Raw genomic sequence first — 27,064 nt, forward strand, 5'->3', positions numbered from 1 at the left:
TAGAACCAGGCAGCTGTGCTCCACGGTAACAAGGTTCCAGGAAGTGGGGCGATGAACCGACTGCCGTGGCCAATCGCAACATGGCGACCTCCGAGCTCCCCGGCTTCCAAGGTAGCAGGGGTCCAGGAAGTGGGGTGATAGGCAGACTGCTTTGGCCAATCACAACATGGCGACCTCCATGTCCTCCGAGGTACCAGGAAGTGGGGTGATGGACAGACTGCTGAGGCCAATCACAACATGGCGACCTCCATGTCCTCCGAGGTACCAGGAAGTGGGGTGATAGGCAGACTGCTCAGGCCAATCACAACATGGCGACCTCCACACCCCCACCATGTCCTCCGAGGTACCAGGAAGTGGGGTGATAGGCAGACTGCGGAGGCCAATCACAACATGGCGACCTCCAGGCTCCCCCCAGTCGCCCTGACTCTGAAACAGGTACAGACAGCGAGTGCCGCACCTCACATGCAGCGCCCGCCATTGCTAGACTTATAGCATTATCACAGTGTTCACTTTATTTTTTACTCCTCACGGAAAAATATGTTACCAAATATTATTCATCTTCCTCGTCCCAGTGCTTATTGTACACCCCAATACCAGGCGCTGCAAACAGGCGCACGGAATTGTCTGCTCAAAGAATAAGTTTTTCAATAACGTCCCACGAGACCGCCATTCCCCTAATGTACCGCCCGAGTACCATTGAAACGAATGCACTAGTGAAAGGCCCTTTTCCAGCAACCTTTGATCGTTTAGGTCCTTGGCCACAGGCCTAAGAAGTGAATTAAGGCCCGAAAGTTCGCAGTGCGTGGTGGGCAGGGATTCAAAACGAGGTTTATTTAGAGAACAAAGCACCAGAGGTAAATCTCAGGCTGGTTGAGATTCCTGGCTGTAGGCATAGCTCCCTACCTTTTATGGTCCCTGGACAGGGGAAAGCACCCGGCTTTGTTTTTGGCAGGTGAAAGCCCATTTACTAATATGGAAGTGTGATGGACTTAGCGGGTAAGGGAGCTGCTTAAATGGCGTGTGTCACCTGCCAAAAGTGTGTGAGTTCAGAGGGTATACTGTAGGACAAAGGCAGAGAAATCCTAAGCAGGCAAGCTATGATGGGACCTACACGACCCCTCTTCACAACCAACCCCCCTGTCTCACAATGGCGTAATTGAGGCCCACTTTGCTCTCAGGAAGGAATATGACCGGCCCAAGTCATTCCCCTCGTGTATGAATTGGGAAAGAGACCCCTCCCCACATTCTAGCAGGTGGACCCCATGTACCTTACACTAGGAAATGGAGAAGGCCCAATGGTGAGCATAAGAAGCTAGCGTGGAGGAGCACAGAGATCTGTGGACCAAAGAGGAAGCACTACCTTCCAGTCCAGTCACAACTGCCTTAAGCTTTCCCTTTGAATAGTCAGCCTCCTATTTCAAATCACAATCCGGGTCCAACGCCTGGGTTGGAATTGAGGGAGCTGTAATGGGAAGACAACGACATATGAACTAGGCGGGCAAACCATACTCTCCAGTGCCACCAGAGAGCCTCCTAGACATGACACCTCAGTCGTTGTCCAGAAGGAGAGAAACAAAAAAGGAAGATCACGGGTTGGGGCCTAGGGCAAATTAGGAATTTTGATTGGGTATGTTGTCTTGAAAGGTAGGACACCTTTAAGATGCAGAGTAATTTCTGGTACAAGGAAGAGGGACACGCAGGCAATGTGTGCTATGTCATAAGCCCAGCTCATGCATGCCAACGTATTCATGTAACTTGGGAGTTATTTATTAACTAAATTTTTCCTTGGCACTTTCTGGATTGTAACTTTGCTTTTCCCTTCATAAATCTCCTAGAAGCAAACAAGCATATGCAAAGCTAACCGGTTTGGCTTTTGTGTCAGCGTTGGTGAGCCATTAGACAGACACAGCCATATTGGTACTACCTGGCCATAACATGGCAACAGCTGGAAATGTTATGAGAATATGGATATAGTTTCCCAGTGCACATGCCTTTGTAACATGCACAAGGTAAAAGTGAGTAGTTTTTCCAGGACTACAGTGCAAGAAGAAGATGCAAACACACACACTAACCTTGATTATAAATCAACTGGCTGAAAAAATTGGTGTAGAATTTTTTTATAGCTCTGCCAGAGTGCCTGGACACCACACAACTGCAACACGATTTACGAAGCCAGTAACATCAAGAAGACCATATTACCAAAAAGGTTAATGGCAGGTCTCGAAGGTCCAGTAATCAAAATTATTTGTTTCTCCCACGTTGTAGAACGAAGAAGGTTGAGAATGGTGCCTTCTTTGTTGCCCCTAAGTTGTGAACTTGCTACTACCGGCTCTCAGATGCCAGGCTTCCCTGACGGCCTTCAAGAAGGGCTTGAAGACCTGGATGTTGTACTGATTTTCTCGCTTGGACATGGTTTATCCGGCTTAGTTGACCTTGCGAGGACATGCACTTATCTGTTTTATGTCTTGTTCGACCTTGTCCGCGCCCTTATTGCCCAGGGTCCATGGCTGCGCATTAAAATAATTAAAATAAAAGTAAAGTAACGTAACAAAAAAAGCCATGAGCTCATTTCTGACTTCAGGCCTATGCAACACAGGGTGTGATGTTACTTTGTGTTGGAGCTAACTCAGAGATCCCTTGAAGGCATGTTTTGGTCTGAAAGAAGCAGGTCATTTAGTAGGAATATCCTTACGGCGTACCATGGCTCGTAATCTTAAATCGGTGGTTAAAAAGCTAAGCAACACATACAAGTGTCTGTCTCTAGCTCACACCTCGCCTGACTTCTATCTGTACTCCAATGCAGTAGATTTGGATTAAATGTTGTGTTAAAGTACCACTTAATAGTCAAAACTAGAAACAGCTCTTTAATGGCTATCTCTGGAATAGCATGGTACATGATGGTATGTATGTGAAAAGATGCAGACCATGCAGTTTAATGAAGGCCGGTACCGCAGAGACATCCAGCACAGGCCACCGTATCTGCCCATATCTAGGATAGGCTTGATTCCAAGTAGGTTAATGCTTGCTTTTTAGACCTGGTGTAAAGCAGGTGAAATCCATATGAATTCATTGGAATGCTAGTGCAGTGCCCATACCTGGCAGCTTGCATTATGGCTTGTTTACCAGTTGTGATAAAAAAAAAGAAACAAGGTCCAGGCACACTGTATAACCAGAACTCCCTGCCTTTTTTGTCTGCTTGGAATAGTTAAAAATGAGAAAATCCATCAGAGAGAGAGGGTTGGCACAATGTTGCTTTCCATTTGATATATAGCTCAAACAAAACACCTATTGGGACGCCTGTTGCCAAATATAAGAGTCTGGCACTGAAGTATGTTTGCTTTTTTCAGTTTGCTAGATGTCAGGAACTTAGTGCAAAGAGTATGTTTGTTTTCTGTTACCCCATATATGGATTTTTTAAGGCGCATAAGGCAAGGGCTATAATCTCATTTACAGTACTTTCAGTTGTGTTGTTGGTAGCCAATGTAGTCTGTTTAGATGCTTTTTGACACTCTTTTATTGAGACCATACTTTTAGGACTCCCTTGAGTTATTTGGGTTGTTTCTTTTCATTGATAGCACTGATATGTATTTGAATAAAACCAGGATGTCATTTTAAAAAGTTACAGATGGCTGCAGCAATCCCTGGGCAGGGTGCCTTAATAACATATACAGGACTGGATGAGGTAGCCTGCATGATGAATGGGTGATATGGAAACACAGACCGGGGACAGGGCCAAAGGAACATAACGTAAGTGCACTAACAAGCTTGCAGCCAACTTTTACACAATTGCAATGCATGTGGTGTAGTCCTGAAAGGCATACGCAGGAGAGGGGGGTTGTTAGGCTAGTTTAGTATTTAACTTGCCGGATAGATTAATGGACCTAGGAAGAAATCAAAGTTCTGCATGAAGGGTCTCTTTAGCACCAGCCGTACAGTAAAACTCACTATGCCGACGTACAAATGGACCCTTGCAAGTTTGTGAAAAAATTCAAACGAACATTTGAAATCAACACATTTTAAGATGCCTTCCAGTTAGCTTACAATTAGGGGCACTCCGCTAGTTATCCCACTTGAAGAACTAGTAGAAATGTCTGATTACCAAATTTTGTGAGCTGTGATAATCGCATCATATGTAACTTTGTTATCGAATATCCAAGTAAATCACACCAAGTCTTGAACAGGACAATTCAGTTGACACTTTCCATATGGCACTGATTGAGGACTTGGAAATTAGAACAGATGCCAAACTTACTGTGATGAATCTGCGGATGTTGACCCTTCTCCCCTCGGGGGAGACCTTTCCCATGGGGCCAGGGCGGTGCGTCCACAGTACAATAGTCCTTCTGGGGGTGGTGCACCGATGGAGGATCACATGGGGGAAGGAAGCCTCATATGGATTGGGGGCGACTATTCTCAAGGAACACAGTATGCCCCTGCCTTAATACACCCAATCCCTTCTCTAATATCTAATCCTCCTTCCCACCTCTCTAGATAGAGCCAATGTGTGTTGCTGCCAAGTCATTCACTTTAATATACTTGACAAATCTGAAATGCAACAGAATACCACATGCCTTACATGTGACTTTAAGCTAAGTACTGTGAAGCGGAAGATGTCCTGGAGTCCGTGAATCACTCGAGAGAAGCAGAGTGAGCGGTCTAGCTTCCCACAAGATCCCCTTGGCCCGAACGAATGCAAACCAGCGAGTTCAAAGGGAGCTCAGCTGGAGGACAGAGAGAGAGAGAGGGAGAGAGAGAGCCTCCAATGAGGAATTGCAGGAGCCGTGCACCAGGCAGGCTGTCAAAAGCAAAAAGGGGAAGCCATGAAGCGGGCAGAAGGAGAACCCGAACATGATCCAAGCTGGAACGACTGCTCGGGTTGCTGCCGATACGTACCTCTGGGCATCCTAGGCTGTGGCGAACTGCCTGCAAGTCGGGACCCACAGCCAGGCAGAAAGACACACCTGCAGAAACGCTGCAGACCCTGCCATTCACCCAAACACTATCAGAACCTCGAGGAGCAACACAGCTGTTGGGGGGAAATGCCGGTACCTCCCATGAAAGAAGGAAATGGGTACCCCAAGAAAAAGGAGTCATGTTTGGCAGGAGAGTGAATTGGGACTGGGACCCACACCCATATGAGAAGCTGAGAATAATTAAGACAGTGGAATCATGCGCTTGGCAGGAGAGTGAACCAAACGCATACGATACCCCAAGAATAGGCAAGACGGAGGAATCCTATGTTTGGATTGAGAGTGTACCAGATAGATATGATAACGAACTGTGAGACTCGGACCCGCACCCATGTGAAAGTCAAGAGCCAAATGTAATTAAGAATAAGAGGACCTTGGACCCTGTGAGAGCTTGCCAGGAGAATAAACTGAGTTATATTGTGAGTCGAGGACCTGCACCCACATGAGCCATGAGAAGATAATCGCTTGGCAGGAGAATAAACCAAGCTATCTTGCGAGTCTGGGACCTTAACTCTCATGAAAAAATTGTGGGTTAAGGACCCTGGAACTAATCAAACTAATCCTAAGCTTGACATCAAACTGGGCTAAGTTGGTAGTGTAAAGAACCGTGAATGCAAGAAATCTAGTTTTGTGAATCAACCAGTGACATTTACCTAGGTGAATAAAAAGGGCTTGCAAGCCCATAATGAAGAAAACTGGGAAAAGAACCCGACCCTAGCCTTGAAGCTTTAACATGTGAAAACGTATTTCCTCTCATTTGATTACCCAAGAGACTGGGACCTTTTCTGTTCATTGGAACTAGCAAGAACACTTTACTTCTGTCCCCAACACTAATAACTCAAACCAACTATGCAAGGCTGATCTCTTCCTCAAAGTAGGCTTTTGTGACACGACAGTGACCGACTTCTTAGTTTTGGACATTGTGAAAGTTAGACTAGTTTTCTGTGAGGCAGGGAACCCCCATATTAGCTCTAGGAATATATAGGCATTTTCCAACCCATTTTTATAAGTCTATACCCATAAATGTGCCATTATTGTGTCCGAGCCTTCTGCTCCCTTACATTATAAAGAAAAGAGCCTATAGACCTAGCTTTACACAGGAAGAAAAGGTTTCTTTAGAATGCCACTCAAGATGATAAGATTGCAATTAAAGTGGTTGCCAAGGGTGGCAATATAGTTATCCTTAAAAAATAGAACTATAGGAAACAAGTGACCGTGCAGCTAAAGATGACAGGGTGCTATAGGAAATTAGGAGAGAACCTAGAGTTTTCATAGAGTATGAAATCTTTCCTGAGGTTGGACCCCTTATAAGTGGGGTTTGCTGAATTGCGGAAAATGTGTCCTGTTAAATATATAGACCTTTTTATTTGAACAACCATACAAAACTTAAAATCTTATGTGACTGATTAAACGCGCATACTGCAAAAACTGGATAAAGTAGAAGGGAAGGAAAATGTCATACTAGCGACATTTGATGTAAGTGCATTCCATAGAACATCGACTTGATATGATATAAGTCATTTGTAATGGGCCTGTACACAAGTGTTTCTAAGACTTGTTTATAAAGTATTTGACCATTTATCCTGGGCTCTTACCCAATGCACTATGGCATGATCAGGGAATTATTAGAATTTACTCTGAATAACTGTTGGAAAAGATTTGTTTAAATTCGGCATTCCCTCTATATTTATGGATCCCCCTGTTTGCTTTTGTTACAGTATCCTGACCTGACTTTTACAGTGGCGCACAGCCTTCAGCTGCATTCCACTGGGGGTCGCTCATTGTTATGGGGAAACTGATACATTCTTCAGGCTGCCAGTACTGAGAAATCTCGTTTCTCTAAGTCTTTCGACTTTGTTGCCACTTTTGGTAACATTTTATCCTTGCGCAAAGTACATTACTGTACATCGCAATGTGGTCCTTCTGTTTTCTGGCACTAGTCACCCTATAAGGATTTATTTGGTGACTGTACAGTGTGCCTAGGAACATACAGCTTTACCGAGCCATAGCGGTCTTACTGCTTTTGGCTCATGACTGTAGCTAGTGCCGGTCATGGCCATGCCACCAGATCTTTGTCCATTCGTTTGGCTATTTTGTCCTTTGGCCTTCTACCTGGTCTTTCTGGCCTAGGAGTTCCTTATTTGGGTATGCAGTTGCCCGCGAAGGCCGCTTCTTTTGCAGACTCCCGCAGGCCACATGTGTGGGTACACAGTAATTGGGCTGGCACTGTCTGGTCCTAAACCACACTTCTGGTTCCAAGATTTCTGATGTGCACGAGAGCATGAGAAAACCAGTGATCCCTCATTGGACCATTGCAGATGTGCATATGTGTGGCAGACCTTCTCATTGGTCGGCCCGGTGCAAGCACTTGCCAGACTTAGGATACGAGGAGTGGTCCTGAATGAAGACCAGCAGATCAGCAACAGGTCAGAACCAATCTGGAGATGGAGCCAAGTATCCAGATGATCCGAGGAGAACAAAGGAAGATCCTGAGGCACACATAGTATGGTTGGCACCCAAATCCCGTTGTTGTCCCGGCGGTGCCCTGCTTTGCTCTTGATCTCGGAAGACCTGCAAAGGTGCTTCAAATGTTTGGGGTGGTGGGACTAATTACTCTGGGCGCCTCCTGGTTGCCTTGCAAAAAACCTGTTTGAAAGTGCTCATAGGCCTTCCAGTAGACTGCCCAGCTCAAACCTTGGTTACAGTACAGGAATGTCGCTGTGTCAAGCTTTCACCCAAGACTTTGGGGAATCCTAGCTTGCACTGCAAAGCACTCTTCCTCTGAATTTCATCGGCCCAACTGCCTGGGGTTACCAGATAGAAGGCTGCGTTTGATCGCACGATTGTTGGGTGCCCCTGCGTCACTGTGCATCATTGACGGTCGCTGATGACGCATTTCCCGCTTTCCTTCTTGTGCCTTGAAACCTGCTGCAACAATGTTTTCTTTCTTCATCACCCAAATCGAGAATTACAGCTCCTGTTCCATGCCAGACACCTGCAGCACCTGTGCACTTTGAAGCAGAATCGAGGGCAGGAAATCAAACCTCTGACAACCCCTTCCAGACCTGCCAAGTTTGGACTAACACTGAGCTAAGGGCGGTGAGTACGGAAGACACTTACCAGTGGCGCTTTGTTCATCCAAACGCTTTTACACAGCTTGTGGTCTTCTCCTTGGCTTGGGTGCCTCTGCTTCCTAAAGTCCTCTGAATGTTGGTAATAGCTTTGTTCATCACAGACGATCCACTCCTGCCTATTGGACCTCGTTTCACCCCTTCAGAATTCGTACCCTAACTTTTTCTGGCTCCCAAAAAAGTTACTTTGTGACTTTTAGGCACCACCGGGCACTTTTTTGTGCGCATCTAACAGTGAGCGCAACGCTCATTCATCATAGGTCTGGACTTGAAGTTTGAAGGACTGCGCCATGATTCACCACCGGACCATATGTATGTGGTTTATACAGCCATGTGGGAAATTACCTAGTTCCTTCAACTATCATTTTCCAGGTAGTAAAATCTAAATATTTGTGAAGGACATGTTTAAACAAAATGTATATTACAATAGAGATACATTACCCACCCCTAAAGAAAAGCAAATCAAAACCAGTGAGCTAGTATGGGTTACTACGCACACCAGTTGGTCACTGAAAATCAAGAACGGGGTCAAAAAGGACTGGCAGAAATGTAACAACAAAGAGAGCAAACAGTTCAAGGTCTATGCACAGGCAGGCAATATATCCAAGCAAACTGTTCCAAAAGAAAAAAAACAGGCTAAATCCAAAGCTGTTATATATCGGTGCACAGGCAATATATCCAGGCAAACAGTTCCAAAGGAAAACTAGGGCAAACCCTAAGCAGTTCCAGGTTGGTACACAGATGGCAAACATATCCAGGCAAACAGTTCCAAAGGAAAACTAGGGCAAACCCTAAGCAGTTCCAGGTTGGTACACAGATGGCAAATATATCCAGGCAAACAGTTCCAAAGGAAAACTAGGGCAAACCCTAAGCAGTTCCAGGTTGGTACACAGATGGGAAATATATCCAGGCAAACAGTTCCAGGAAAACTAGGGCAAACCCTAAGCAGTTCCAGGTTGGTACATAGATAGGAAATATATCCAGGCAAACAGTTCCAGGAAAACTAGGGCAAACCCTAAGCAGTTCCAGGTTGGTACACAGATAGGAAATATATCCAGGCAAACAGTTCCAGGAAAACTAGGGAAAACGCTAAGTAGTTCCAGGTCGGTACACAGATAGGCAATATATCCAAACATACAGTGCCAAATGGAAAAACCAGCACAAATCCAACGCAGTCCCAGGTTGGTACAAAGTCAAGCAATATGTCCAAACAAACAGTTCCAAAGGAAAAACTATGGCGAACCCTAAGCAGTTCCAGACCAGTACACAGATGGGCAATTATACCAGAAAAACGGTTCCAGAAGAAAGTACATGGCAAATCCATCCGTTCTAGTTCAGAACACAGTCGGGCAAGGTATCCAGGCAAACTGTTCCAAAGGAAAAACGAAGGAACATCCAAAGCAGTCCCAGGTTGGTGCACAGTGTGAGGTACCAGAAGTAAGGCTCGGACACACGGATGGCATGTTTTTGTATCTAGACTTTTATTGCTCTCAAAAGGATTGGAAAAAGGCCTCTCTATCCCTAAATCTAAGGAGGATCTCCCTGCCTTGAAAGAAATAATGAAAACAGTCAGGATGTCAAAGTAAAAGTCTGTCCCCGTCACGTCCCCAAAAACCCATTTCTCTCCCTCACTCTATAAACTATCAAAGTTGCAAGGATGATCTCCCTTGAAAGAAAATAGTGTTCAGAAAGCAAACGTATATATGTTCTCAGCCAGTCGAGCTTTCAAAAGGACCCAGTTTCAGGAGAAGAGTCCGCCCGGTAGACCGTCAAAAAGAAGAGTGGAGAAGCCAAGACGATTACCCTCGCAAAAGGGTTGGATCTAGTAATAGAGCTCAAAATGGCAAATGTCAAGGAGAGGGAAGTCCCAGGTCTCACCTGCCAGGTAATGACCAGATAGCGCGGTCCAAGCAATTTGTACCAGCAACAACGGCCCTAAAGCCCTGGAAATGGATCGCCGACACCTTCGGCAGGTCGAAAAAGGGTTAGCAGTTAATCCATGATGCCGTCTGTGCGAAGAAGCCGTCTACCAACAAGGTCGAACACTGGGAAGAAACGGTCCTTCAGATGGCGTCATGGAACACGAGAGGGTATCACCACTTAACCCAACCTAGTGGTATAAATTGGAATAAATTTGATCTAATCTGCTTCCAAGAAACCTGGTTGACAGACAAACCATCGCTGGAAGGTTTCACAATTGAGGTATCTCCAGCGCAGAAACCCACGATGGGCAGACCGTCAGGCGGACTGCTAACCGCTGTTCGTCTGGGCTCAGGAATCGTGATGAAAAAGAAAATCAGAGAGGAGTATGGCATGTTAGCCACAATGGCCAGTTGGCACCATCAAGGACAGGGCGGGAAGGGGAGGCTCTGCTTTGACCTTGCCATACTCAATCTCTATTGGAATCCCGAGAAAACCACTACAAAAGACTTCTGCAACCAAGTGGCTGACACCATCAATGACATCAGAATTAGTCACAATATCCCGAATTTCATCATCTGTGGGGATCTGAATGCCAAATGTGGAACATGCTCAACTGATGAAACGGCGTGCCCTGCCCTGAGAAAAATCGATGAGAGAGGCATTGCATGGCTAGCCCTGATGAGGTCTAGACAGCTGCGTAACGTGGCCACTCTCCAAGAAGGTGGTACGTCACTCCCTACTTGGGAAAGAGAATCGTCTATTGCTGTTCTAGATTATATCTTCATTTCAGAGGGCTTAATTCCACACTTCCATGAATTCAGAGTTAAAAGAACAACTGAAAGTGACCATAACCTGCTGCACTTATCTTGGAGTGGTGAAGTGAAAGTCCGACCAACCTATCCCTTTGAAATCATCACGAACAAGCATCAAAATCGTATCCGTCTGACTTCGGACAACATAATTGAAGTAAAGGAAAGATTGCGCAAAAAACAACCAATCGCCAACAAGTGCGCAGAAGTCCAACGTCCAGAATATATATCATTATTGATACCACATAAAGTAGACTTTGGCGGGAAAGTGCGACATCAACCCCCACACGTCCACATTTACAATGCTGAGGTTGTAACGAAACGCAAAGAAATCAGAAAATTAAAAAGAGCAGCGGCAAATAATCACAATGAAGAATGTTGGAAAGCCTACCAAAGGGGGAAAAAAGCATATAAAGCATGGCTCACACAAGAACGCCAAAATTTATATCAGAAAGACGCAGAGGCAATGCTGAAAATTGGGATCTCTAAAAATAGCCGTGACTTCTGGTCTATACTAAAATCGGTCAACGGCCAGAATACCCCCCAGATTCTAAGCAATGTTACTGAACAACAGTGGAGTCTATATTTCACGGATCTGTACGCCCTGCCTGTAGCCGACATTCTGAAAAGTCCAGCCCCACATCAACAAGGAGATCAGAGAGAGCCTTGGGTGAATATGGCTGTCTTGGTAGACATCGAGAGCACAATCTCATGTTTGAAGAACTCGAGGGCCCCCGGCCCGGACGGCCTTACCAACCTAGACCTGAAGCAGCATCCCAAAGCCTGGGCGGGCCTGCTTTGTGAGCTGTTTGAGCAATGCCGTAAACAAAAACAAATCCCTAAGACCTGGACTGAGGCGGTCCTTGTGCCGATCTATAAAAAGGGGGTCAGGTCGGACCCAAGCAATTACAGACCAATTGTCTTATTAGACATTATTGGGAAGATATTTGCCTCATTGACACTTAACTACTTTAAAGACTGGGCCAGTCAAGCGCCGCTGCTCGACATTTTTCAGACTGGATTCCAAAAAGGAGCGGGAACAGCGATAAATATCCTTATCCTGAATACCATCAAAGCGAGAGTCAAAGGTGGTGCCCCAGGAGTACATATGGCCATGATTGACCTATCACAGGCGTTTGACACAGTGGATCGAGCCAAATTGTGGGCAAAGCTAGAAAGCTGGAAGTGCCCCAAACCAATCTTGGACCCTATTAAGGCCCTCCACTCAAAAACTTCACTGAGAGTGAGGTTGTGTCAACAGGGAAGCTTATCGGATCCAATCCGCACCGAAAGAGGGGTTAAACAAGGCTGTCCCCTAGCCCCAGCGCTCTTCATCGCCTTTATTGGCGATTTTCAAGAGACCGAAAAAGCGGTTCGAGCGTTTCCTCCGAAGCTGGGTGAGGTAAAAATGTCCAGATTGTGGTACGCGGACGACTTGATCTTGCTGGACCAGACGGCCATCGGACTCCAAAGACAGATCGACAGTTTATCAAAATATATGGAGTCCAACAACTTAAAGATCAATTCGCAGAAAACAAAAATCATCTCCTTCCTCAAAAGCTCTAAAGATTGCAAGAAAACACCCACATGGAATCTGAACAAAACCAAAATTGAGTCTGTGAACGAGTTCAAATATCTAGGCGTGATGATTGATAACTCACTGAAAGACAACTCACTCCTGAATTCGCTATGGGAAAAAACCCGCAGCCTTACCTCCCAAACCCGTGCTGTTGACAATAAATTTGGCAAATTTTCATGGTCCCCAGCCATTCAGTTTTACAAGTCTAAGGTCATACCAGCTTTAACTTACGGAATGGCGGCAAATCTATCACTACCAGTGGAAATTTGGCCTAAGCTGGAAGGTTATCTTTGGAAGTCTGTTCTAGCACTCCCAAAATCCGCACCTATGCCTGCCATTCGTCGCGATCTTGGACTGCAATCATTATCCGCAGTGTTAATCCAAAGTGCGGTCCAATTGTACAGAAAAATCCTGTCGCCAGACTCGTTACCAATCTTCCAGCTCATGAAAATCGAAATTACAAAGGGCTCCAGTAAACCGCTTTTGGCGTGGGTAAATAAAATACATGAAAAACTGGAAGAAGTGGCCTGCTCAACCGAAACACTCCTCAATAACCCTGGGAGGGTAAAGAAGAAACTGGACGATCAAGACTGGATTAACACCGCTGAAAGGGTCCTCCAATACAAATCATTAAAGCATCTACCTCCCACACACAATCGGCTTAGGGAGCCTCTAAAATACTGCGAAAAATTCCCGGAGAAGAAGCTGAGGAAGACATTCATGAGAGCACGGCTGAACCTGCTAAACACAAGGGAAATTTTAGCGGCTCGTGATGGCGCTTTAGACAATCAATGTCGCCTGTGTGGAGATCCCTCCAGCTACCACCTTATAATGTCATGTACAGCCCTAACAACTGAAAGACTAACTTATCTGGCACCACTTGCATCTAATGAAATCAGTCTCGATGAAGAAACCCGCTGGAACAGGCTAATTACTGGAGACTCGCCCAGATGGTCTAGGATGACCGCAAAATTCCTGGACGCTGCTCTCAGAAGAGCGAACACACCGGACGGATGTGACCGGCCAGTCAGCTCGGAGCAATAGTCTTGGCGAGCTAGACTAATTCCCGACTCGACGGAATCAAGTGGTGTCCCAAGGAGGAAGATTGATTTTGATTTTGATTTCAATTTTGTAAAAACCTAATGGTTAACACAATAAAAAAAAAAAGGACCCAGTTTCTTCTTGTAAAACATAAATGGTCCTCCAAACATACTACAACACGCTTCTCAGTCTTACGGTTTCTATGTTTGGGTGCAAATCCCAGACTCAATACTTGAGGGGTCTTGGTGTGCTCTCCTGCCAAGACCCAGCTGCTTCTTGTATTCTCCTTCTTTCTCATCTAGGGATCCAGCCCCTGTTATTTCTGATTTTATTTTGGCGGTACCAGACCCTTTTATCTCTAGTCTCTCTTTTGGGTGTGGGTCCCAGTCTCGCAATGCAACTTCAGGCTTGCTTGGTTTACTCTCATGCCAAATTCCTTCTTTTTGGACTTGCTTTTAGACAGTCCTTGATCCCCTTATATGCTCTACTTCACTTGGGTGCAGGTCCCAGATTCACAGTTGTTGTTTACAAAAGCCTGGTTCACTCTCCAGCCAAGCTTACATTCCTTTTATCCTATGCTTACATGTTATGCATTCATTTGTTAAATTTCCATTATTGGTTGGGATAACTACTCCTCTCCTCTTGTTTTCTGTATTTCTCTCATAGTATTAAAATAAAATGTTCTCAGACCCTTAGTTGGCCCTTTCTGTGCTTTTCTCAGCTTCCCCGGACCCCCTCCTTCCTTCCCACCAGCCCGCTTACCTTCGTTCTTGGGTTGTGTCCTCTGGGCTGTGAGAGTCCATCCTGAGGCTCTGGTACTCGTTGCGCTTGTTCTCGCTTCGGTTTCTCCTAGGCAACGTTCCATGCCCTTGCCTTGGCGTTGCTGTGGACATGGTAAGACGCTCCAGCTTCTATTCAGTAAGTGAGCTTCAGATTAGCCAGCTTCTAAGCTACGTTTTTTATTTCGCCTTCCACGACAGACTGCGTCTTCTCTCCATGTCGGTCTTGCGTCTGTTTGCTGCTCTCCAGCTTGCAGCTTCTTTTCTCTGGTCACAGCAATCCAGATAACGCTCTGCTTCTCATCTGTAGTACATTTAAACTCCCGCGTTGGTAATGGGAGTTCCCCTAAACCAATGAGATTCCCAAAAGAACTAGACTGCACACTTCGGTTTACCAGTGTGATCTTCACCATTGCAGGTCTCTTCCTCGTCTCAGTATGTGGTCTCACATATAAGTTACTACTGATTTGCTTTTTACTCTGCATTAATTAATTAGTTGGTTTGATTTCATAGTAAAACATGTCAGTCACATCAGGGCAGATGGGATGGAAATTAATTTCTGACGAGGGGATCAAAGGACTGCCTGCGGGACTATATTGCGTCCACTGAAGATGATTGTCCCAAGTCCCATAAAGAGCTTCCCTTCCCAGGTGATCCTCCTGCTGCGCACAACCCCCAGGGGGATTATTGTACTGTGGGCGCACCACCCTGGCCCCCTGGGAAAGGTCTTGCCTTAGTTGAGAAGGTACAATGTCCTCAGAATCGTCAACAGTCAAGCAATATATCCAGGCCAAAAAGGTCCAACGGAAAAACAAAAGCAAATCCTCAGCGGAGTCCTCCAGGACAATGCACAGTCGGGCAATACATTCATGCAAACCGTTTCAAAGGAAAAACAAGAGGAAATCCTAAGGAGTTACAGGTCAGTACACAGACGCGTAATGTATCCAGGCAAACAGTTCCACTGATCATGCAAGGTTAGACAGGAGAAACCCGGGCCGGGTCAACATTAGGGAATCGGAATAAATACAACAGGTACCCACATCGTGACCACTGAGAAGCGCAGACGCCTGGTTCCTCTTCTTATTCTGACCCTGGTGCTCTCTGCCACAGGTCCACTTCATAACATCATTATGCATACACAATGACGTGCTTTATGCTGCCGCTGTCTTCGTGCAGTTTTCAGGCGCCATGGTAACTGCCGGTCCGCACGGGGCTCGGCAGGATGCTTGTGAAATTGCTTGTTAGAAGTGTACTCTATTTAAATACAGCTTTGTAGATTTAAAAGGTGTGCACCTTTTATACTTGCAACATTATAATGCTCATAAGGCTCCTCTTGGATTATTTTCCAGGTGTTCATAATTAATCAAATATTTATTTATGGGGATATGACTTCTAACCCACCTCCCCCTGGAGCCCCCTCTTCACTGGAGGAGCCAACACTAAAAAGTTTTTATTTCCAGCACTGTTCGTCAGCCCTCTCCCCCAGTTCCCCTCCCCCACCCATGTGTTGGAACGCCTGTCATGTTTGTCCTGAGGCCTGTTGTAAAAGTAATAGCAGGATGTTTGCCAATACATCTGCAAGGATGGCGGATTATCCTTTTCTTGGGATTTTCACCCTGTTAAACTGTCTTGAACAAAGCCTTTGTGGATAGCGAGTGTATAATACCTTTTCTCGTATGTAATGCTGTGCTTTTTCTAGCACAGTCTACGAATGTATGTCGGGGTTCTATATGAAATCTCATTTATTTAGAAAGACTTAATTAGCTTGGAGTGCTGCGGTTGCTGTTTCTACGGTTTGGTATGGTTTCTGGTGTTATGAGACTGGTGTTTTGTACATTCTAGAGGATTGTATCCATGAAGTGTGAAGATAGCAGTGTGTGAGGCGGTGTGCATGTATAACCGTGTGCTTTGGCTTCTGGTTGCAGTTCCTGAGGCGACAGCAAGTTCTTAGCTTATACCGGAAGATATTTCAGACAATCCGCCAGATTCCAAACGAAGCGGACCGACGGTACATGAAGGACTGGGCTCGCGAGGAGTTCAAACGGAATAAGGAAACCACAGATGAGGTACAGGGGAGGGCTGAAGGCCTTGTGGTGTGGGTGGGGGATGGGTTACATTTGGCTGCCGTTCCTATGTAGACCCACATGAAATGTCTGAGATCGGTGCTTTGCAAGGCATACATTAGCTTTCAAAAATTGATTAGCAGAGTATGATCATTACAATGTTCTTGATTAGCAAACTCACCCATTTGATTAGCAATGGTGTACTGATATGTTTAATATCATTGGGATCCAAAACATCAAATGAGTACAATACAGGATTTTTGTGTACCGCTGAAGTAAGATATTAGTGAGAGGAATCGGGCCTTGCTAATTCTTTCAAATTCCACTAGGCTTTGCGGTTAAGTAATTTAGTTTACCTACTCGACCTAAAAGAAATGCACTCAATCCATAGCATGAGATTTATGTAAAATAGTACATGTCACCACAAACCCACTTAGTTTGGCATGCAAAACAGAGGGGGGGTCTGGAAAACTCTCTACCAGCACGAACACAGCCAATTGACTTGTTCTTGGTTGGATGTCCCCGGGGAGAGTCTCAACCAAGTCTTTAGAGTTCCATGTAATAATGTCGCCACAAAAATACCGCCATGCAAAAATATCGCCGAGAAATTGTCGTGTTTTGTGGCGACATTGTTGCATGGAACATGCGGGGGACAACCCCGCAACCCCCAATTTTCTTTCCTTTTTTTTTTTTTAGTATTTTTTATTTTCTAAAAAAAAATGTTTTCCCCTATCGCCACATATATGGTCACCCAAATAATATCGCCACAACACTTTCCCGGCGATATTATTTACGGCGACCATATGTGGCGATATTCATACCTGATACCGTCTTTAGCTCACTGTTCTTTTCACAGAGAAGACATTTCCCCACATATCAGTCTTTGTCCTGCCCAGGGGCAGTCCAGCACCAAAATGGTAGGCAATTCTTCTCTGAACAAGAGTATCACAGCAACCCCATACACGTGTTTCAGCCTAGTTGGGCATCATCAGTGAGGTGAAGCTGTGTCTCTCTAATTCCCGTCTGTGAAAGATACAGTGAGCAAAAAGTGTGTGCTGCACAACTCTCATCTCAGAACAGGTTATCATGCCATGTTCTTTCTGGAGAGCAGCGCCTATTACCTTTTTTGAAATATTTGCAAGGAACTTGGGGTTGGTCACCCTGAGTTACCTGGGGGTAACCAGACATGGACTCCCTGCTCACTGTGCTCAGAGAGGCACAGCTTCACCTCACTGATGAGGCCCAACAAGGCTGAAACACGTGTATGGGGTTGCTGTTGGTACTCTTGTTCAGAGAGGAATTTCCATAGCATTTCGTGTTGGACTGCCCATGTGGGCGGGACAAAGACTGATATGCAAATGGATATTTCCCGTCTGTGAAAGGTACAGTGAGCAAAAAGCGTGTGCTGCAAATTCTCATCTCGGAACAGGTTATCATGCCATGTTCTTTCTGGAGAGGAGCGCCTGCTACCTTTTTTGAAACAACTTAGTTTGGCACACTGCTGCCTCCCAGAAGCCTGCTATACATAGTGAAACTTCGGCATTATACATTTACGTTTCAAACCTCCCCTGCAAATGGTACTCGCCCTTCATAAAATCTACTGGATTATGAGAGTGAGTGAGTGGACTTTGTGAGCTCTGGCTAAGTGTGTGTAGATATAAAAGGTTAGCTGCATGAACGGGCAAAAATAAATAGATTTGATAAAAAGGCTCTAAAAACAGTTTGGCCAGCTCTCTCCCGTAGGTGCTAATATATAATGCAATCCTAATCGGAGAAAAGTGAGCTCTGGAGGCTAACTACAGTGTTTGGTATTGCAGTAGATGTGTCGATGTACAGTTTGGATCGAACTATTGGTCATTCCTTTGCGTAAACATCTAGTTACCTTTGTGTATTCATTATGTAAGAGGAAAGAAAGTTAAACTAAGCAGAATAGATGGCAAAGCAGGCAGAGAACTGGTCAAACTAGGTGGAATATTGTAATTTGCTGCGATCTCACTTTATTAGGATAACTGGTATAAAACCGCTCATGCTTTTGAGCACCAGTTGCGCCGATAAATGCAACCAGCAGGTCCGGTCGCAGAACTAGATTTGACATTAAAAGCAGTTGGCTGTGTGATCATGTACATTTTCAGAGGTGTTCAAACATCAATGTGATGCATCTCCTCTTCCCCCCAAAAACCATCTAGTTGACACTGAGATTTAGATAAACTAACCTAAACGTTACTGTAAACCATGGTGACAATGCAGTGAAATACAGAATCAATACTGTAGTTATGCATTGTGCAACAACTAAAATTGTTAGGAATGGAATTGCATGCCTATTTTTAATAAACGTACACATGCCAGTTTTTACCAAAGACAATATATATTTGCCAAAGAGGATATACTTAGCTTAATAAAAGTATCATCCATATTACTTCTGGTTTTCAATTTTTTTTTTAAAGAAAAATAATCTTTCCTAGCACTCCCCCACAGGCCTTTGACTCTTAAGAGTGAAGGAGGTGATTACTATTGCACTCCCTCTCCATTAGCCCCTGTGAACTTGCAGTGAACGGAGAAGCGGGTGGCGAAAGCCACAGAGGAATTCTGGATGAGCAGTGCTTTTATTGAACAGGGTAACCTATCTAGCTAACTTTGTTGCACAATTGTCAATTTATTGAGCAAACCTACAGAATTGCATAGCAATTTTCTATGCGACACTGCTTATTTTATGACTTGCTTTGCAATCGCCATGCCTCCTAGGCTACGGTTCCGGGGGCTTACCTTTGGTTGAAGTTGCTAAGTAGGCTCTTATGAAGCCCTATGTTGGGGTAGTTTTTAATGTCCTCGCTTTGGAAACTATTTGTCTTTCGTGTTTTATAACTCCTCCTTCAATCTTTTATCTTTCTAATAAATATGTAATTCTTCAACTTCAAATGTTTCTGACTTCTCCTAAAATGTCAAATTGTCTTCTGTTCTTTACACAAGAGCTAAAGCAATCAACTTACACTGATTACCGCATGCTTGTGCCTCTGTCAATTCTAAGAAGTGCTGATGCATTTCCTGAATTGCATTGTCTTCTTCCCGAGCTCACTGGGCCCCTTGCTTATATAGCTGATCAAATTCACCCGGTGAATCTACAACCTTCATGATAAGGTTTGCAGCAGCTTCATTATTATATTCATTATGTCCATAAAAAAACATTGATTTGAATGGATTTTGTGATTAACCATAGCCTCCCAGTCTGGGGAGGATAGCTCAGGGGCAACATCCTTGTCATGGAAGCAAGACGACATGGAGCACCACAGGTTCGATCCCAGGGTTCACGCTTAGAAACCTCTGGATATTAAGCGCAATATAAATAACGTATCCTATCATTTAATGTGTCATGAGTATATAGACTCTAACTTTGAATGTCATTTGTGAAGTTCTCTTTCTGAGTATTTTTGTATTCAGTCTGAGACTGGTTGTAGGTGATACAGGCAAATTAGAATATGATGGTGGTGGGGAAAATGTACTATTGAAGCTCTTCCAGTGTAGGGGAGATTGTCTAATTTGTAGGTGCCTATAACAAGACAAACTGCGATATAGTGGGCTGTCTTGAGGGGGGGCGAGGTGTGTGGTTGGAAACCCTGTAAGAAGGGCATTTCCCCAGTCTATGTGCAGGATCACGAGGGCTTGGACCACAATGTGTAAGTCATGCAGTGGGATGAAGGGTTTGATTTTTGCATAGTGTGCTAGGGAACAACTTCATACTTGTAGTTCCATTGTAAGGGCTGTGGACCCCAAAGGACTGGCAACGCCCTTCCAGCAGATGCCCCAACCATTTCTCTGAAAGGTGTCCAGAGAGCCCAGGCATGCTTCATTGCACAACTGCAGACATTCTACCACATTTCTCCCACTCTCAAGGAACTACACTGGACTTGAACCTACCCATCCAATCCTGCATAAACTTCTCTACAAAGCTATATTGTCCAAGAAACCATCATACTTAGCTGAAAGGACCACCACCTCAGGAGGTCAACGCAACAACATCAGCCAAGATATCGCCAAACTGGAAATCAAGAATGTCAAGAAATGGGACAGAAAATAAGCATTCTCCTTCTATGCTCCCACGCTCTTTAACAACCTTCCACCTAAGATCAGACTGTATTCCCTTGCTCCTGCGATTCAGGAGGGATCTGAAGACCTGCTCTTCAAAGAAACCCTCACCGAGAAATGAGAACCATTTACCAACAAGATGACCCCATCCCCCCACACCTCCAATGTTATACTCACCTAAATTGTACAGTGCTCCTTTGCGTTCTAGCTAAGCTTTTTCTAGCTAAGCTTTTCCTATATCAATGGCCTACATACACACAGTTTATATTTCGGATCTTGATTCAAGTTATTAAATTCAACAGCATTTGAGAGAAGGAGAGTTTGGAGCAGTGTAATCCTGCTGAGGCCGGAGCTTCACAGGCTCTATTGATTTCTAGTGGGATGGCAGATGGGAACTCCTTTCTTTTGGCATCTGGGATTATCAGTTGCCCATAAATGTATGTGGTCCTCCCTGCTATGGCTCTGATTTATGCCCACAGCACGTTGTCCATTCTCTGTTCATGAATCACTGTCATTTCATCCATGGTCTCCGTTCATGCATCCAGGCCATACACAGACATGCATCCTTTGGTTGTCCATTGTATTAGGATTAACCAAAGTTGCCCATGTATATACATTGCCATATTTTTATTCGGGCTGTCCCAGTTATTTTTGTCCACGATCTTTCTATGAATTAGGGTAATACATACATGTTCTCTGTCCCTGTAACGGGTATACAAGGACAGGCAACCAGAGCTATCCCTCATATGTGTAACCAAAAAACGTGATGGGTGGAAGGTTTTGAATAAATCTAAATGATTGGCACTGCTCTGGGCAGACATCCACACCACTGTTTTTTTAGCCCATCTGTGCCACTGCAAAAGGGGTCCAGCCATATCAGCCAGGTACTACCACCAATGGGAGCAGCCTGGCCCAACCGCCAGGCCAGGTACCCACTGCATGAAAAAACAAGCAACCCCAGACATGTTTCTGCCTTGTTGGGCCTCATCAGTGAGGTGCAGCTTGGTTCCCTATAGCGCAGAAAACATATCTGGTCACCCTTGAAATGTTTCTTGTACATTGTCCATGATCCATGCACTTGCATCTTTGATTTCTCTCATCTCTTTATATATTGAAGAATTCTTTAGTGTTAGGGGGGTTAATGTTGGGAATTACTTAAGGAAGGATGACACAATAAATGTTTCCTTAAATAGGGTCAGAATGTCTCTTCTAATTAACAGTTTCACAAAGTTAGTAAAAAGGTCTCTTTTTACACAACTGTTATTGGAACGATGGCCCAAGTTTCTCTTCCATAAAACTGCTTCACAAAGGGAAAAGGGTCTCTTTTTTTTTTTTTTTTTTACTACTGATTTGAAGATGAATTCATGGAATGTTCCCTTGCCAGAAAGTACTCTGTGGTTTCCTCAGATCCCCTGGTTTACTCTCCTGCCAGGTATCCTTGGACAGTGAGCCTAATCTATGAGTCTGCTGGTAAGCCACCAGGCACACTTGCCTTCCTGTTTCCCCCGCCTGGCATCCCTGCACTACCAGGATATTGCAGGCAGCGGAGGAATGGTAATCGGACGGCACAGGAATAGGAACCCTGCAGCACCGGCACTGTTAACGGTGCCCCTGCTTCAGTGATTTCTTTGCCGACAGCGGTCTGAACTCTGAGCGGGTCAGGCCTGCTGATATTTCACAGCCCCTACTGGCAAACAAGGAGTGAGCCGATCTGGACTGGCTCACTCGTAATGAGGTCCAATGTCTCCTTTCATTATATACTTTGGGTGGATGCCCTGGTATGATCTCCTGCCAGGTTTCTTTTCTCTCTCCTAAAGCCTCACTGCCTGATGTGGCCACTTTATTGGGTCTTCTTTAAATACTCTTCTAGCATAGCAAAGTAACTCTCTTATACTGTCTCTACTTCCTTGACTTTGGGTTTCGCTTGCCTCAAGCGCCCCCATATGGACCTCTCACATATGAAGACTTGTTAAAGTTCCAGGTCCCAACTTCTTCATCAACATTTATTTCCCTAGGACAATGCTTGCTCCAACTTTCCCCTTATGAATTCTTCATGCGTGGAGACATGTGCAAATCTTTTCTTTCAGCTTCCTCGTTAACATTAATTTTCTTATAATGACATTTGCTCCAGCTTTCCCCATATTGACTTTTTCAAACATGCGGAATTCTGCAAATTCGGTTTTTTGAATTTACTTGGTCGGTATTCAAACAGCACCTTTAACTGTCTTGTGTGCTTGTCGATATGCCCCTGGTTCCCACTATCTTTAGGCCAACTCCCTGGTATTTCATTGTGTCCCTCACCTCCTGCACACTGCTGCGCGAAGTCTTGATGTGAGAATGGCGACCCTTGCTTGGCAGACCTGGTTCCAGTTCTTTTCTCAGTCTTGCGTTCGCTTGCGGGTAACATGGCTACTTCCTACTTTCATTGCACCCGGTACAGCTTCCTCGCTACTGCTGGTTTCCTCGTGGCTTCTCCCTGGAGCCTGCCACGCTCCTCTGGGTCTCTCGCCATGCCGGTATCAAAGGCTGATTGAACACCTATCTGGTGCTCCAGCACGTCTGCCTTCTTCTTCTTCTGCTCTGCCCTTTGCTTTGCCCGGACTGCGCCTTCTCTCTCCAACTCCATACACAACGTCTGATTGCCGGTGAAAGTCATCTTTAAATGTCCCGCTCAGCTGATTCACACTCCAACTAGTCTGCACGTTGTCCTTAGGGATTCTCTCAATCCACATTAACTCTTTGTCCCTCTTCTTTGTCCTTCTTCTTTGCCTCAATACCCGAGGCACTGTGGGAGTTGGAGTCAATAGGAGTTTTTAAGGATATTTTCTTTGGGATTCTCGCCTAATAAAATATCATCATGAGTTGGAGATGCGATTTCTGTTTTAGGTACTTGTGAGTTATTAATGATATTCTATCTAGGGTAGTGGGCAAGAAGGGTTTTTTGAATGTTACAATTGGAGGAATGTGTTTAATGGCATTGCCATCATCTCCAAATCCTACATCCACATCAGAGAAATCCCCAAAATCCCTTTCTCCTCGGGAGAACTCCTGTCCACCGAAATCACTATATTGGCCACCTCCTTGCTAATCTTAAACCTCCTCTACAGGCCACCATGTCCCATCTCTTCATTCAATAGGGACATAGCAAGGTGGCTATCTACAAATATAAAACCCACTTCGAAAGTGATCGTCCTTAAAGACTTTAATCTAGGCCTTCATAACAGTTCAGCCTCTCAAGCCTTTTCACTAGCCAATACCTTTGCAACACATGGTTTCACCCTATGATCCGCTGGCCCTACCCATGTCAAAGGTCGTACGGTAGACTGGCTCGCTGACCACAACTATACCACTCATATCTCCAATAATGATCCCTGCCCTTGGTCCGACCACAATATTATACTATGCCAAATCAACACCAACATATCCACTAACATGCCTAAACCGATAGGTAGCCACTCAAGCCCGAAACATGCGCAACATTACACCAGAAAACATTCTCCCACACATCTTGCTGCTCACCGCACATGCTGCAGAATTTTCAGACCCTGCCTCATTGTTTTCTTCCCATAATCAAGTGATGGAAACAGCCTTACATGCAGAGGCCCCATTGAGCAAGTGCAAAGCTAAACCTAAAGCTCACCTAAACCAGTGGTTCACTCCTGAATTGAAAGGCCTTCATAGCAAAAAAAGAAATGCAGAAAATATCTGGAGGAAAAACCCATCAATCATCAATGAAACAACAATTCTCTTCCTTAGCATCTAACTACAGAAAGGCCATTCATCAGGCCAAAAGCAATGCATATAATCTGCGTATAGAAAATGCCATAATGTGTTACTAAAAATGGACGCTAGACCCAAACGTACATACTAACTACCGACCCATCACGGTGGTACCTTTTCTGCTAAAAATTCTGGACAGGGTAGCCTATGTACAGATCCAAAAATACTTAGAATCTCATCACCTGTTGGGCCTCCGACAATCAAGCTTCTGCCCGAGCCATGGCACAGAAACTGCTCTAGTAGACCTTAAAGCACAAATGGACCAGATCAGAGACAGAGGTGACGCTGCCATCCTTCTTCTTCTGGACTTCGGTGGCATTTGACCTCGTAAACCATAGCATCCTATGTCGCCACCTAGCCAGTGATGCCCACTTTTCCAATGATGCCATAGTGTGGATCAAATCATTCTTGTCTAACCGTACGATGAGTCTCCACAGCAGCTAAACCTACTGCAGGCACCTGCGGAGTGCTGCAGGGTTCTTGCGTGTCACCCACCATGTACAACGCATTCACTAAACTCCTCTTCAACAAACTGGACTACTTAGGTGTGTCATACACAAACTACGCTGATGACAACCATATACTAATCCAGATAACGGGGGACTACACCACTGACACAAATGCACTAAATGCCATCTATCTCCTGATCCAAGCTTGGATAGCTCCGAATAAGCTATGTCTAAACGACGACCTATTTCCTTATCATGGATAGCCAAGCTAAACTCAAATCTGTCCCCTCTATACCAATCGTTCAACATTGATGGAAACATCATCTCAACTGCAAAAGAGGTAAAGGCCCTCATCTCGTTTCCTCAGTTACCTTATCATGCCAAGTCAACGCGATCACCTCAGCATCCTCCTACACAGCTAAACTCAACACCGTCTGTAGACCATTTCTCACAGAAGAGATCCACATCACCTTGGCTAGAGTGCTAATCTCTCCAGGATTGGTTATTGCAATGCCATTTTTGCCAGCTCCTTAACTAAAAATATCTTTAAACTCCAATTCGTGCAGAACAATGCCATAAGAGCTGCACTATATATTCACAACTCTGACCATATTTCCACCGTCAAAAGAAACATTCACTGGTTACCTGTGAAAGACCAGATAAAATTCAAAGTACTAACATTAGCTCACAAATGTCTATCCAACATCCCTCGCTATCTCTCCTGTCTAATAACAAAAAAACAAACGACCAGACCAACACAGACTTCTTATCTTGGCCAATTAACTAAGCCTAGATTCCAAAGGCTAAAAGCAGGGGGCTGAAGCATCCCCGTCATGGCAGCTAACTATTGGAATGTTCTGCCAGTAACTATAAGACTGGATCCTGCCTTGTTATCATTCCGTAAAAAACTAAAAACGTGGCTCTTCACACAGGGCATCTAGCTACTCTCACCTCACTCCTAAGAACCCCAGCAGGACCTACACCCTATTACTCCCTGACCCGTAACTGCTGTATCCAATCTCTTAAGTATGCATTATATGTGATCTGCATAACCTGTAACCAAATTCTTAAGCTTCCTGAATATGTAACCATTATCTTAAGGCGGCTAATATGTAACCATCTTCTTAAGCCTACAATCGTTGCAACCATACTCTTAAGCATGCTCTATTTGACATCTGCATAAATTGTAACCAAATTCTTAAGCTTGCTTAGCATGAAACCAACATTGTATGCTATGTACCTTGTAACCATTCTGCTTAACTATGTATTACCTGCAACCAAGACTATGCACCCAGTTGCCTGCGGGTTAGGTGCACAATACAAATGTAATAATAAATAAATGACAATAGGCCATCAGGAATTTTGCAGTTGTAGGGTCCTCCACACATGAAAGAGAAGAATACAGTGTCATTCCTGAGGGAATGACCACATCTCCTGACAGCCATCTTCTCCCAGGGGATCCTCCTGCATAACACAACTCCCAGGGTCAGGATTAGTTAGCGGCTGCCATCCCCTGGCCACATGGGATGAGAGCTCAGGCTGGGGATCAGCAATGACTCCACAGGATTCACCACACACCCATTCTTTGCTTCTACCTCTGCACCCATGCAAAACTCTTATTTTATGCTTCTCTGTTTTCTAGGTGACGATTCGTATGATGCTGACACAGGGGAATTTGCAGCTTCGAGAGCTGGAGAGATCTCTTCAGTTGGCCAAATCCTAGGCCTCGTCTGGGCCAAGGAGAGTACTTCAGGATTTCTGGATGTTCCTATTGCAAGCGGTTGTTAAGGACAGCAGTTCTTTAGCTGTGCACCGGAAGCAATGGGAGACAGCTAGCCCTTGTCCACAGTATCGATCAGATGCAAGAACAAGAAGAAGAGATACAAAGACACTTAATGGTGCAAGCCAGAGGTTTATGCATCATACAAACTGAGGTGGTGAAGTGTAAAATGACAGTGTTTTACATGTAATAAAATATTTATCAAAGTTGGTTATTTTGAAATTCAACTGTAAGATTAAAAACAAATGGAGAAACCGGAGTAATTAAACAGGATGCCATGAAATTATTCCTTCCTGGTAAGACCTCTGTCGTGAATTACATAGTCCTAAGGAATGTAGTCTGTCAAGCAGGGTTATGTGGTTGATGGTGTTTAACCCTGCAGAGTGGTCAAGAAGGATAAGAGCTGCACATCTTTCAGAGTCTGCTGTCACTTTGTGGACATACCAGATAGAGATCAGTGTGGTTTCCGTTCCGTGCCGCGGACGGATGCCTGATTGCGCAGGGTCTAGGAGATTATTAGATTCCACAAAGCCATTGAGATGTGCGCAAGAAGCATGGGCACTCAGTTTTGCCAGGAATCTGGTGTTGGAGATTGGCCTGTAGTTGATTGGTAGAAGGGGGTTGAGGGATGTTTTTTTAAGCAGAGGCTTGACATGTGCAGTTTTGAAGGAGTTTGGGAA

General features: G+C 44.8%; 1 protein-coding gene across 2 annotated transcripts; it reads left to right on the plus strand.

Moving 5' to 3' along the window:
• Positions 1 to 36: 36 nt before the first annotated feature.
• On the plus strand, positions 37 to 26,594 carry LYRM2 (LYR motif containing 2). 2 transcript variants are annotated; one of them, XM_069632430.1, is made up of 3 exons: positions 37 to 111; positions 16,158 to 16,298; positions 26,247 to 26,594. In XM_069632430.1, exons 1-3 carry the CDS (start codon positions 52 to 54, stop codon positions 26,325 to 26,327), a joined length of 282 nt encoding a protein of 93 aa, XP_069488531.1. In that variant the 5' UTR covers positions 37 to 51; the 3' UTR covers positions 26,328 to 26,594. The 2 variants fall into 2 exon arrangements, with proteins under 2 accessions (XP_069488531.1, XP_069488530.1); XM_069632429.1 differs by lacking the exon at positions 37 to 111 and adding an exon at positions 225 to 435.
• Positions 26,595 to 27,064: the final 470 nt, after the last annotated feature.

Source organism: Ambystoma mexicanum, chromosome 6q (genome assembly GCF_040938575.1).
Source record: "Ambystoma mexicanum isolate Mex_15411 chromosome 6q, UKY_AmexF1_1, whole genome shotgun sequence".
Taxonomy (NCBI): domain Eukaryota; kingdom Metazoa; phylum Chordata; class Amphibia; order Caudata; family Ambystomatidae; genus Ambystoma; species Ambystoma mexicanum.